This window comes from Montipora capricornis, chromosome 5 (genome assembly GCF_036669925.1).
Source record: "Montipora capricornis isolate CH-2021 chromosome 5, ASM3666992v2, whole genome shotgun sequence".
In the NCBI taxonomy this organism is placed as follows: domain Eukaryota; kingdom Metazoa; phylum Cnidaria; class Anthozoa; order Scleractinia; family Acroporidae; genus Montipora; species Montipora capricornis.
Genome location: NC_090887.1, coordinates 22,920,513 through 22,933,012, shown reverse-complemented (window position 1 = coordinate 22,933,012; position 12,500 = coordinate 22,920,513). Strand labels below are relative to the sequence as shown.

At 41.1% G+C, this 12,500-nt stretch overlaps 2 protein-coding genes across 2 annotated transcripts; both read left to right on the top strand.

Annotated features, from left to right (window-relative positions):
* The first annotated feature begins 5,189 nt into the window (after nucleotides 1–5,189).
* LOC138048513 (uncharacterized) lies at nucleotides 5,190–8,750 on the top strand. Its single transcript, XM_068894696.1, has one exon. It carries the CDS (start codon nucleotides 5,190–5,192, stop codon nucleotides 8,748–8,750), a length of 3,561 nt encoding a protein of 1,186 aa, XP_068750797.1.
* Nucleotides 8,751–10,816: 2,066 nt separating this feature from the next.
* On the top strand, nucleotides 10,817–12,122 carry LOC138048512 (uncharacterized). Its single transcript, XM_068894695.1, has 2 exons — nucleotides 10,817–11,412; nucleotides 11,813–12,122. The coding sequence occupies exons 1-2, from the start codon at nucleotides 10,817–10,819 to the stop codon at nucleotides 12,120–12,122; spliced, it is 906 nt and encodes a 301-aa protein (XP_068750796.1).
* The last annotated feature ends 378 nt before the right edge of the window (nucleotides 12,123–12,500 follow it).

The window sequence follows — 12,500 nt, the reverse complement described above, 5'->3', positions numbered from 1 at the left end:
TTCACTGAATATGCAATCTTTTAAGCTTGACATCTTAATTTGTAATTGAGATAACCTAGCATTTTGTCGTTGGACGGTTTGGCAATAGATTTTTAAAGAAAAAAAAGAGAAATACATTATTCCTTTAACGTGTTTCCCATGAAGGTTTCTTTGGTGATTTTTTCGGGTAATATCTTCAGTTGCAGTGTATTTCTAGAATTGCGCGCAGTAAAATCATGATACGTTTGGCTGTTAATTTTTTGATGGAGTACGAACAGTAAGATGGACTCGCAAAGTTTCTTTTATTGTTGTACAATTGATCTCTCTGGAAACATGCCATTTTAGCTTCTGGAGTGTGAGTTTTTAAAAGTTAAATCAACTGGAAATATCATGAAGTGTGCAAAAAAACCGTGTCATCAGTCATGTACAGTAAATGAATAAAGCCGTTTGATACACAGATATTCAAAACATGCATTCGTGTAACTTGCGATTTTATCAGCATCTCCTCCTGTTGATATATATGTCCCTTGTCTCATCCACGAAACCAATATGCATCGGCTTTCACTGCCATTTGAAAGAACCAGCTATTTAGCGGCTTTCAAAACATCAGGGAACTTTGTGCCAAAGTTCTTTCAACCCCATGGCCACAGAGCTCGACAACGAAATCGCTAATTTCACTCGTTCCAGAGATTCAAACCCGATTCTGGACAAGTTATGAGATATTTCAGATGGCATATCTCCATTTATCCACGGCATTGTAAGAACAAAAGGGAGCAAATTTCTTCGTACACTTATGGCGGATTAGTCTCGAGGACTTCGCGAGAGCTCCGCGCAATCACGATGGCATTTTCACTTCCGGCGTTTCAACAGCCAATCAGATAACTAGTTTGGTAATTTGGACGACCAAACAGAATTCTTGTGAGACTTTTAGTCAGGCCCAATTTTAGCGAGCGACGACATAAGAGAACATATGGGCGAAGCGAAAAATGGGCCTGATCGCAGGTTAGTGCGCAAGAAATATATTCGATTATTAGCCGCTGTTTCGGGGAATACACCTTATTCTAAAATGGCCGCCTTTTAAATATACTTTTGTTTTTATTCAAATTACCCACTGATGTCTCGTTCTTAAGCTTAACATTCAAAAGAATATTTTGCCTTAAACGAGGCATCAAGGTCTAATTTAAATAAAAACAAATGAATATCTAAATGGTGGCCAATTTGGAATAAGGTGTATGAGCCGGCAAAAAAGGCTCTTCTCGCTGAGGATACCCGTTCGAGAGTAAGCGGAGCTTCGGCCAGAAGAGCAGCTGATAAAATCAATTAATAATCTGTGAGAAATGGTTTGACTTCAACCCTGGCTTAACTTCTACGACGTGCATTTTTGATTCACTGTCAAACTCCAGCCACCCATGGTCGAATCCTAATTATTGACCGGTTGCCAACAGGATATTTGTAAAGGGACGTTTCCCTTCACTGCGCTGTTAACGAAACTGTTGTGCCATGGAGATGTAACTTTTTCAGCAGTCTTTATGAAGCCCCTTTTACAAAGTGACTAAATCTGTATGGCTTGTATTACTGACTTAAAGGCGAGCACAGGGTAGGTAAAATACGTCTTAAATGGCATAATTCGGGATATTGTTCTTTAGTTCCTTCTGTCGCGTCATCTCTGAAAGAGCACCTTTGGGTATCTCACGTTTGCTCATTACACTTAAGAGCTTTTGCGGAAAGCTGATAGTTCAAGGAACTAGCAAAGATTTCTACGGCACTTGTTAAAACGGGGAAGAAAAAAATCGCATGACTCCGAAGTTAAGTTTGATATTATGCTCTGGTATGTATTCCGCTCCACCAAGTGTTGTCATGTCCATCCAGATAACAGGACTAAATACTGGAGTTTCAATTAAAAAAACAGCCTACAACACCAATACACTGATTTGTCTGCCAAGAAAGAATGAACCATTTTAAGTTCGGCCTATTGTGCAAAGAATGAAGCCTTTACAAAGTATGTCACGGTATTAGAAGGTTGTACTCGATTGTTCTTCTTTCAATTCCAGGTGAAACGTGCTTGCCACTGATTATTCTGCCTGCAAAAATTGCCTTTCTATCCGTTCTATTCTTACCTCAGTGTTTCCGTCCTCATTTCTCTAAGGCTGTTTTAAAACTAAAGATCATAACTAGAAGAAATAAAACAACTATAATTTCTTGTGCATGACGCATTAGGATAATTGTTGCACTTTGTTTTCAGTTTGCTCATTGAGCAGTCTAAAAACTGAAACATCTATAGTTAACAGTCAGCATTTCCAGCAGAAGGACAGATGCATAGTTATTTTAACAGAAAAAAAACTGCATAGCGCTGTCTGAGTGAACCTTTTCAGTATAACTGCGCTAAAATGATAATTGTGAATTCTTGTGACTGCACGGTGCGTTTAAGCATTTATTATAAAAATCCAGCCATCCGTGATTGATAAGTGAATATTGACCTGTTGCCATAGAATCTATAGAAAGGGAATTTTTCCTTTTCAATGCTACATGGTGCCATAAATACTTAAGTTCCCATGATCAACCTACTTTACCCAGCCTTTCATAACCGCGATCAGACCGTACCGGTTTCGAATACATAGCGGTTTGTGGACAAACGTGCAAATGAGGTTGGTGGAATGCTTTCAGCTCAACCAATCAAGCCTAGGGTGGTTTCTCAAGTACATAATGAAATACGCAAGTGCGTAGCAATTGATTGTTTGCGGTTGATCGTGTTTAGTTGCATCATCGAATTAGTTAATGTCATGTTGGTGTCCGTTGTTTCAGGGGTGAGGGCGTGGCTGATCAGGTTCTATATTAGAGTCCCCAGGACCCTGCAGCGATTTTTTACCATCGCACGAACTTAAGAGAGTTCTAGGAAACGTTTGCCTTACGTTCCTAATCGGTAAGTCAAATGTTTCCGATCCTTCGTAGCTGAACCACATGAATGATTTGTAATTAAACTGTCAATAATTTAATTTAAGCTTTAATACATTTTAAATATACATAGCTCCTGTACTGTACTGGTTTTCCATTGTGCTGTTATGATGATTCTGATTCAGTTTGTCTCTTCATTATTTAACGGTTCGCAAGTAAGATTCTGGTTATTGTCATTGGAGCATTTAGAAGCGTCGACGCATATTTCTAAAGCGAAAGAAGGGAAGTCATATCTTGTTACAGAGAAGTTTAATGCATCGAAAATGTTTCATTATCTGGTCACAGTTTGGTGTTCCTGTGGACCGAGCTTACGTGATTTGAGAGAAAAATTGCACGCTCGCAAAAAAGCCTGGCAACGGCAAATATTATTTCTTCCGTAGAAGAGAAGTTCGTCAATAATTAATAAGGAAATAGCATGGTATATTCCGTTTGATTTTGCTGTTGTTTTTTTTAGTAAGGGATTGCCTTACAACAGTTGAAGTGTAGTTAGACTAGCAGAAACTAAAACTATCACTTCTCACGTCACTGAAGTTTGGGCCAATATGTGTTGCAGGAGGACGTACATCTCTGTTGCTAGTTGTCTTGGAGACGGCAAATTGATCGGAACCATTGTACTTCGGCACCGTATATCATTCACCTTGCGTAGAGGAGAATTTCAGTGACACCTAGCAAAGGTGAGATCAGATCCACCTGTTACACTCTTTGTAAGGACTGACATGCCCATGAGTTCTCCGTGGAATGTTAAGTTGGGAAGTGGTTTACAGCTTTATCATATTAGGCACTGGTTAGGTTAAACTCTTAAATTAGAGGCGGAAAATAGAAGGAGATCGTCTTCAAATTTTCCTGACTTCCTCTTTGCAAAACTTTTTCATTTTTTTGCTTACAACCTTCCCCTTCTCTACTCACTTAAAAATCGCAGTTCAATCATTAAAGCCTGGACTGTAAATTTATCACGGTGCTTTCATTTTTCCCTGCATAGGAACCACTGATAGGAAGCGTAAGCCATAAGGAAGGCAACGGCAACGAGAACGTCACAATACAAAGTAAAGATATAATGAGCGAAAAGAATTGATCTGCATGCTCTGCATCTGCGTTGTACATTCGGTACGTCAGTTTCCCGTCCTAAGCAAAACAACAACCTCAAATGACCAAAATCCGACTTGTGGAGAACGGCAGCCGACCAATTTAGATTTTTAATCTCTCTCTCTCTCTCTCTCTTCAAACTTTAACCGGTTTCATTTTTGGACAACACACACACATTTTACACAATGAAAGAATTGAAATAATCCGGCGCGAACTGAAAAGCTTTACCAACTCTGCAGAAACAGGCTGCTGACCCTAAGTAGTACAATTTGGATCTGTATGTTATCATTTAACTATGTTTTCATTCAGTTTCTCTTTCCCTCCCTGCAGGAAGAGTGAACTGTGAAGGATTGTTGTTTGTCTTCATCCAAACAGACCATTATTAAAGGTAAGGAGTGTTGACAGCTGAAAAGAATTACCCCGCGCCAAAATTAAAAAATAAAATCCTTAATTTCCACCCCATTATTGCGAAGATTACCGTCCGAAAGCGTACCATTTGTCAAGCCACGTCTAAGGAGCTCGAGACACTGGAGTTTCTGAAAAAAACATATGTATGACTAACATGCTTGTAAACAACTTAGGGATTGTCTCACTAAAAAGTTTATCCTTCCTCTATCGACGACCTAGAGACAGGAATGAAAAACGTCAGTAAAGGCCTCTTCTATTGTTCAAGAGATGGTTATGAACTAGTGTACAGTAGATTTGCCAGACAGATGCATCGTTCATTGAACACTCGCTTCAGTTTGCTGTCCTGGGTTCCTAATTCGTAAAATGTATCATGTTTGTTTTCATTCGTTCGTTCACTTCTGTTTTAGCTGAGAAATCCTCTTCAAAATTACGTTTCTATGAGAAAGAATTGGATAGTTGATAAGTGAAATTGTTTTTAAAAGTAGTATTTCCTCTCAAACGTGGGATTGTGATGTTTTAGGGTGCAAAAAACCTTGCGGTAAATCACTTACCTCTAGAACGTGGTCTAGCCGTACAAACGGAAACCTCAAACTGCAAACCTGACGCCAACGCACTGGTCACGTGACTTCTTCACGTTCGCAGTTCGCGGGAAATGCCGAAAAACCTCGGTCTTAAGGTCTCTGTTAAGTGATCTTTTGTACTACTGCTGACATTAACGCAATGTTTATTTCTAGCAAGGGCTGACTAACAGCTGAGCTTGACTAAGTATGGCCACTGGACCGGAATACACTGACGAGCAACTGAATTACTTCAGGATCTGCTTTATCACTACTGATGTGATAACTGAGGGCCTGCGAACAATCTTCAAACAAGAATGGGACAACCGCTATAAGGCAACTTTGGGAGAATGGAAAGACGAACCCCAAAATGGACTGGACTTCGAAAATCTGGAGTCGCCGAGAAACCAAAAAAGAAACACCCGTCTCTTGACAATCATGGTTAACGGAAATAGAGCAGAATGGGATTGTACAAAGCTCTTTTACGGTATACTGTACTCCTACTGTATTGGAAGAGGCCTAAACGCAGTAGTCCGATCAAATGTGGATGATTTGAGAAAAATTCGTAATGAAGGCCCTGCTCATAAGCCACATGGCAAAGTCAACGAGACAGAGTTTCAAACTGCTGTAGATAAAGTTATAGTTGCCTTTCAAGCACTTGGCCTCTCCGATCTAAAGATTCAAGAAACCAGAAATCAAAAGAGTTTTCCGACGGGCGAGTTAGAAAAAGTCTTGCAAGAAGTCGACCACCTAAAAGACGAACTGAAAAAACAACAACAGGAACTTAAAAAAAAGGGTGAAACCCTTAAGGAAACAGAAAAGCATCGAAAGGTCCTTGAAGAGCAGTTACAAATTGAAGCTCCTGGGGCATTTTGCATTCTCCCTCCCAAGCCATCGCACGACGTTGCCGAACGAGATCATGAGTTGGCTAAAATAGCTCAACGACTAAAGCAACTGAAAGAAACCAACGAGAACCGATTAACTTCCCTGTACATCTCAGGAAACCCTGGAAGCGGCAAATCTCAGTTAGCCGGTCTTGCCGCAAAGAAATTCTTTAATGACAAAAAACAAATCGCGGGCAAGAATATATTCGTGATGACTCTAAATGCGCAAAGTCTTGATTTACTGTTAGAATCCTACGTCTCTTTTGCTCGTCATCTAAAGTGTCCAGAATATGCAGTCACAAATACTCTAAACGACAAAGATCTGAAGACGGAGGGGAAGATTGCCAACATGAGGTCGTTAATTGGTACCAAAGTTCAGCTTTACTCATCGTGGCTGTTAGTGGTGGACAATGTCGTCAGCTTAAGTGGAATGAATCCTCATTTGCCAGAGACCGGAGACACGCACTGGTGTAAAGGTCAGCTGCTGATCACATCGCAAGACACCGCTGCAATTCCTGCAGAATCCTCTTTCAGCAATCACATCTCCGTGAGCAAGGGCATGATGCCATCTGATGCCATTTTCTTATTAGCTTCCCTCTCCGGAGTCGCTGAAGGTGAGACCGAAAAAGTTGCTCAGGTGTTAGATTACCAACCCCTTGCCTTAGCAAGCGCCGCTATCTTTGTCAAACAAGTTCGGGAAACATCTTCGAATTTTGACTGGAAAGGCTACCTCGAGAAGCTTTACAGGGGTCACCGTGCTAACACTGAGGACTTTCTTGCCATGACAAACCAAAGCTACCCAATCACTATGACTACAGCGATTTCATTGGCCGTGGATAACGCGATGTCATCTGACAAGGTTTTGAATCACGCATTCGCTTTCATTTCTCTTTGTGGTCAGCAAACATTAAACCTTGACCTTGTTATAAACTACATCCTGAATGTCGAGAACGAAAGCGATGGGAGTGGATTTGACGATTCTGCGGACGAAGATGTCATTGGTTTAAGGATTCGAAAAAGCTCGCTGCTGTTAGTTGAAGAAGGCGAGAGTGGCGCGTACGTTCAAGTACATCAAATTGTAAGAATAGTCATCCAAACTAAAATGAAAACGTATTCGGAGGATGAATATTTTCAAATCATGCATTGGGGTATCACCTCATTTAGTCAGTTTATAGATGAGAATGATCTTGATGATCTTGATGAAGTAGACTCTACTTCTAATAGCTTCCAGCTGGTACCTCATTTGAAGTGCCTAATAACAAAAATTGAAACGGTATTCAATGTACGTGACTTATCAAAAGTCAATTTAAATGTGAAAGATTATCCAAATTATTTCATTAGGTTTAGCACAATTTGCTTTGTGCATTGCGAATTTAATACAGCCAAAAGCATTTGTAAGGTAGCTCTAAAATTAATTCAGCATGGTGGTGTATTTTGTGAGGGAGATTCCGCACGAGTGTATGATGGCTTAGCCATTGCCAGTCACTACATGGGTGAGTTTCAAGAAGAAAAGGAATATTATGATCGCGCTCTTGCTATACAGATAGAAAAGTTGGGATCTCAGCATATCGATGTCGCAACCAGTTATGACAACATAGCCACTGTACTCCATGACCAAGGTGACCTGGAACAAGCAAAGGAATATCATGATCGCGCTCTTGCTATACGGATAGAAAAGTTGGGATCTCAGCATATCGGTGTCGCAAGCAGTTATAGGAACATAGGCTGTGTACTCCGTGATCAAGGTGACCTGGAACAAGCAAAGGAGTATGATGATCGCGCTGTTGCTATAAAGATAGAAAAAATGGGATCTCAGCATATCAATGTCGCAACCAGTTACAACGACATAGCCACTATACTCCATGACCAAGGTGACCTGGAACAAGCAAAGGAGTATCATGATCGGGCTCTTGCTATACGGATAGAAAAGTTGGGATCTCAGCATATTAATGTCGCATCCAGTTACAACAACATAGCCACGGTACTCCATGACCAAGGTGACCTGAAACAAGCAAAGGAATATCATGATCGCGCTCTTGCTATAGAAATAGAAATCCTCGGATCTCAGCATATCGATGTCGCAAACAGTTACAACAACATAGCCACTGTACTCCGTGAACAAGGTCACCTGGAACAAGCAAAGGAGTATCATAATCGCGCTCTTGCTATACGGATAGAAAAGTTGGGATCTGAGCATATCGATGTCGCAACCAGTTACAGCAACATAGGCCGTGTACTCCATGGCCTAAAGGACCTGGAACAAGCAAAGGAGTATCATAATCGTGCTCTTGCTATACGGATAGAAAAGTTTGGATCTCAGCATATCAAGGTCGCATCCAGTTACAGCAACATAGCGAAGGTACTCCGTGACCAAGGTGCCCTGGAACAAGCAAAGGAGTATAATGATCGTGCTCTTGCTATACGGATAGAAAAGTTGGGATCTCAGCATATTGATGTCGCAAACAGTTACCACAACAAAGGCATTGTACTCCATGACCAAGGTGAGCTGCAACAAGCGAAGGAGTATCTTGATCGCGCTCTTGCTATACGGACAGAAAAGTTGGGATCTCAGCATATCGATGTCGCATCCAGTTACAACAACATAGCCAGTGTACTCCGTGCCCAAGGAGACCTGGAACAAGCAAAGCAGTATCATAATCGCGCTCTTGCTATACGGAAAGAAAAGTTGGGATCTAAACATATTCGTGTCGCAGATTCTTATAAAAACTTGGCTGTTGTACTCCGTGACCATGGTGAGCTGGAACAGGCAAAGGAGTATTTTGAACGTGCGTTGTCCATCTATTTGATTCGTCTTGGTCCTGGACATTGTAGTGTTATCACTGTTCAGCGACACTTGACTAGACTGCAAAACTGTCTAGTAGAGTAAAAAGACTGAATTTCGTCTTATGTTAATGAGGGATAGTTATTGCTTCGCCAAATAAATCATCCCTGTCTGGCAAGCAGGATGCACGTGTTAGCAAACTTTCCGCGAAAGCTGGTGGTAATCAACCCTGTGAGCGATATAGGTTTATTTCTTTGACTAAATCTTGAGACAAGAACAAGTTCAAATGGCTTGGGGAGTTTTAAATTATTTATTAACGTTCATTTGAAAGTTTCGGGAACGTGGAACTTTACAACCATCAACAGCGAGTTTCACACAACGAAAGCTGATGGTATCTCAATAAGTTTCTACCCTGGCGCTAAAACACTCAATATACAAGGCTCCAAATCTGAAATTATCGGTAAGAAAATATCAGAATTCACAATTATCAGCGACCGCAAGCTACACGAATGAGATGAATTCTTCATTCCAAGAGAGAGCCGAGAAAACCGAAGCGAGAGAACCGAAGAGCAGTGCAAAAACGATCATGTAACTTGCTCAAATCTAATAGACACTGTTGAAAACTGGAAGCTAGTGTAACACGAGCTTTAGTTTGATTGACATGTGACAGGAATTACATCTTATCTTGTTTTGGTGGAGTTGCATCTTGTGTATCGGCAGTATTGTTCCTTCGGAATCTTAGGACATCGTCTCTAACAGGAATTGTATTCTAAAAGGAAGTCATCTATCATTAAAGAGCTTGGATCATTACAACATTTGGTACCGAGACCCGGGAGTAAAGGAGTGAAGGATTGAAAGAGTGAAAAAGTGAAGTAACCTCGTGTAAACCTGTCGTCGGAACCCAAGAAACGGCTGAAGAAGAAATCCATGGTCCGCGAAAGTCATCGCGCATTTGTTAGGAAAACAATCCTCGCGGCAAAGGAACAAATTGATAAAAGGGGAGATCCTACCGTTTTGAAGAAACTCAAATCCCTGCGATGTACCCTTCTGGATAAATTGTCGGAGCTCAAAATATTGGACAGTGAAATTATCGATTTGGTAGACGAAACGAAAATAGACGTGAGCAATAGCTGTGACTTTGCCAGCGCTATTCAAGCCTGCATAGTCGACCTAGAAACAGCAATAGAAGCTGAGGAAAATACTGGAAAGGGTCAGGATATACAAGGAACGACATTGGGCTCGCAAAACTCTAACTCGAGTATTCAGGCGGGAACACAATCAAACGCGTCAACAATTCCGACCCACGCAAAGTTGCCCAAACTGGAATTGAGAAAATTTTCAGGCGACCCAAGCAGAGTATCCAATCACGACCAGAAGGGCTAGAGATGGCAATCGAGAACAAACTGTGACTACAAACTTGTATTTTACTCAAGACGTTAATAACAAGTGCATCTTGTTACAAACGGCCAGAGCAAACGTCAGAAGTCCTCATGGAGGAAACTCTTGCAATGTGAGAATCCTTTTTGATTCATGTTCCCAAAAGTCTTATATAAGCGCACGGTTAAGGAGCAAATTGAGCTTATCACCAATTGGAAGCGATAAAGTTCTAATACAAACTTTTGGAAACAATGAACTCTCATTGAAACAATGTAGCATCGTTCAGTTTCCATTGAAATGTCAAGACAATTTGACAGTGTTCATTAATGCTTATGAAGTTGAGTTGACCTGTGGTCCCATCACAAACCAGACCATTGAAATTGCGCAGCAGTGTTACCCACATCTGCAAGGCTTGCATCTGGCTGATCACTCACGAGGTGATGAGGATCTAGAAATTGATGTCATGATTGGAGCAGATAATTACTGGTCTCTGGTTCAGAATCACGTGTTAAGGGGGGAGCTCCATGGACCAGTGGCAATTCGCACAAGATTAGGATATGTATTGAGTGGTCCTGTGAATGTGGCAAGTGTGAATACACAGTTATCAACTGTTAACGTCTCCCATGTTCTGAAAACTGAATGTCAAGTCATTGAAGAGAAATTAGTTTCAGATTATTTCTTACTGAAAGAGGAGCTAAGTAAGTTTTGGGACTATGACACTCTTGGAGTAAAGGATACATAGGAAGATTTTCTTGAAGACTATCTTACCAAAGTGAAGTTCAATGGAACCCGTTATGAAGTGTCTTCCCTTCAAGACTGAACAACACCCGATTATTCCAGACAATTACTTGTTGGCACAGAATCACCTTGTTTCTTACTTCCAAAGATTAAGGTCCAAGCCAGAATTGCTCGAACAATATGACAGTGTCATCAAGGAACAATTAAATGCTGGTTTTGTTGAATTGATTGACAAGAGTCATGATTTAGATACCCTTCCTGGAACTGTACATTACATTCCTCACAAAGAAGTATTGAAAGACGACAGAATCACTACTAAACTACGTGTGGTTTATGATGCCAGTGCTAAATCCGCAATTAATGAGCCAAGTTTGAATGACTGTCTCCTACCAGGTCCAGCCTTAACTCCATTGATCTTTGATGTCTTGCTGAGATTTCGCCTCCATAAAATGGTTTTGATTGGTGATTTACAAAAAGCATTCTTGAACATTGAAGTCAATCCAACAGAGAGAAACTTGTCAAGGTTCCTATGGGTAGATGACTTCAACTCCCTGAATCCGGAAGTGATCACATTAAGATTCACTCGTTTTGTTTTTGGTCTAGTTGGCTCCCCATTTATTTTGAATGTAACATTGAGGGACCAATTTGCAAGGTATGAGAACATTGATCCTAAATTTGTGGCGGCTGTGTAAGATCTTCGTATGTTGATGACTTTGCATCTATCTGGAGAGAACTCGGTAATGAAGTGTTTTGAACTTTACCACAAACTGAATTTGCTGTTCAGAGAAAGAGGCTTTAAAATGAGAAAGTGGGTATCGAACATTGGAGAGTTAGCTGCAATGATCAAAAGAGCAGAACAACCTCTGTATTCGGAACCGGAGCTGTCTTGTAAGGTTCTTTCCTACATTGACCGAGCCTAACATTGAGGAAGAAGATTGGACAGTGTCAAATTCAAGCAACACTGTGAGCCAAGAAACCGTTGTCAAAGCAATGGGAGTTCAATGGGATCGGATGGAAGATAATTTCGAGTTTGATCTTGCTACTTTTTCTAGACAAGCCTTAGGGGGAACTTTCACTAAACGGACATTATTGAGCAGTACTGCTCGATTCTATGATCCATTAGGCTTGCTGTCACCAATTATCTTACCCTTAAAGTGCATGATCCAAGAAATTTGTCATTTAAAACTTGGCTGGGATGAAGCTTTGCTGGAAGGTCTCGCGTCACGCTGGAAGGAGTTACTACAAGACATGTGGGAAGTCTCAAGCATTGTAGTGCCTCGTTGCATCCTGGGTGATGTTCAAGTCGAAGACATCACGTCTATTCAACTACATGGGTTCGCAGATGCTAGCAAGTCTGCGTAAGGAGCAAATGTCTACATCAGGTTGACAACCTCTGGAACCAGTTCTGCCTTCTAGCGTCCAAAACAAGAGTTGCTCCCTTGATCGGTGAATCAATCCCTCGACTGGAGTTGATGGCCGCCTTGACACTTGCGAATTGGATGAAAGTTGTTCATGAGGCATTGACCTGCACTATGAAGATACGCGCTGTTTTCAATTGGGCTGACTCTCAGATCGTGTGGTGGTGGATCAATAGAGAGTTTAAACAATTCAAGTTGTTTGTACAGAATCGAATTCAGAAGATTCGAAGTCTGTGGAGTAAGGATCACTGGAGATATTGCCCGTTTGAGTCCAATCCTGCCGACATAGCGTCGCGAGGGTCTAAGAGTTCTGTTCTCGCCC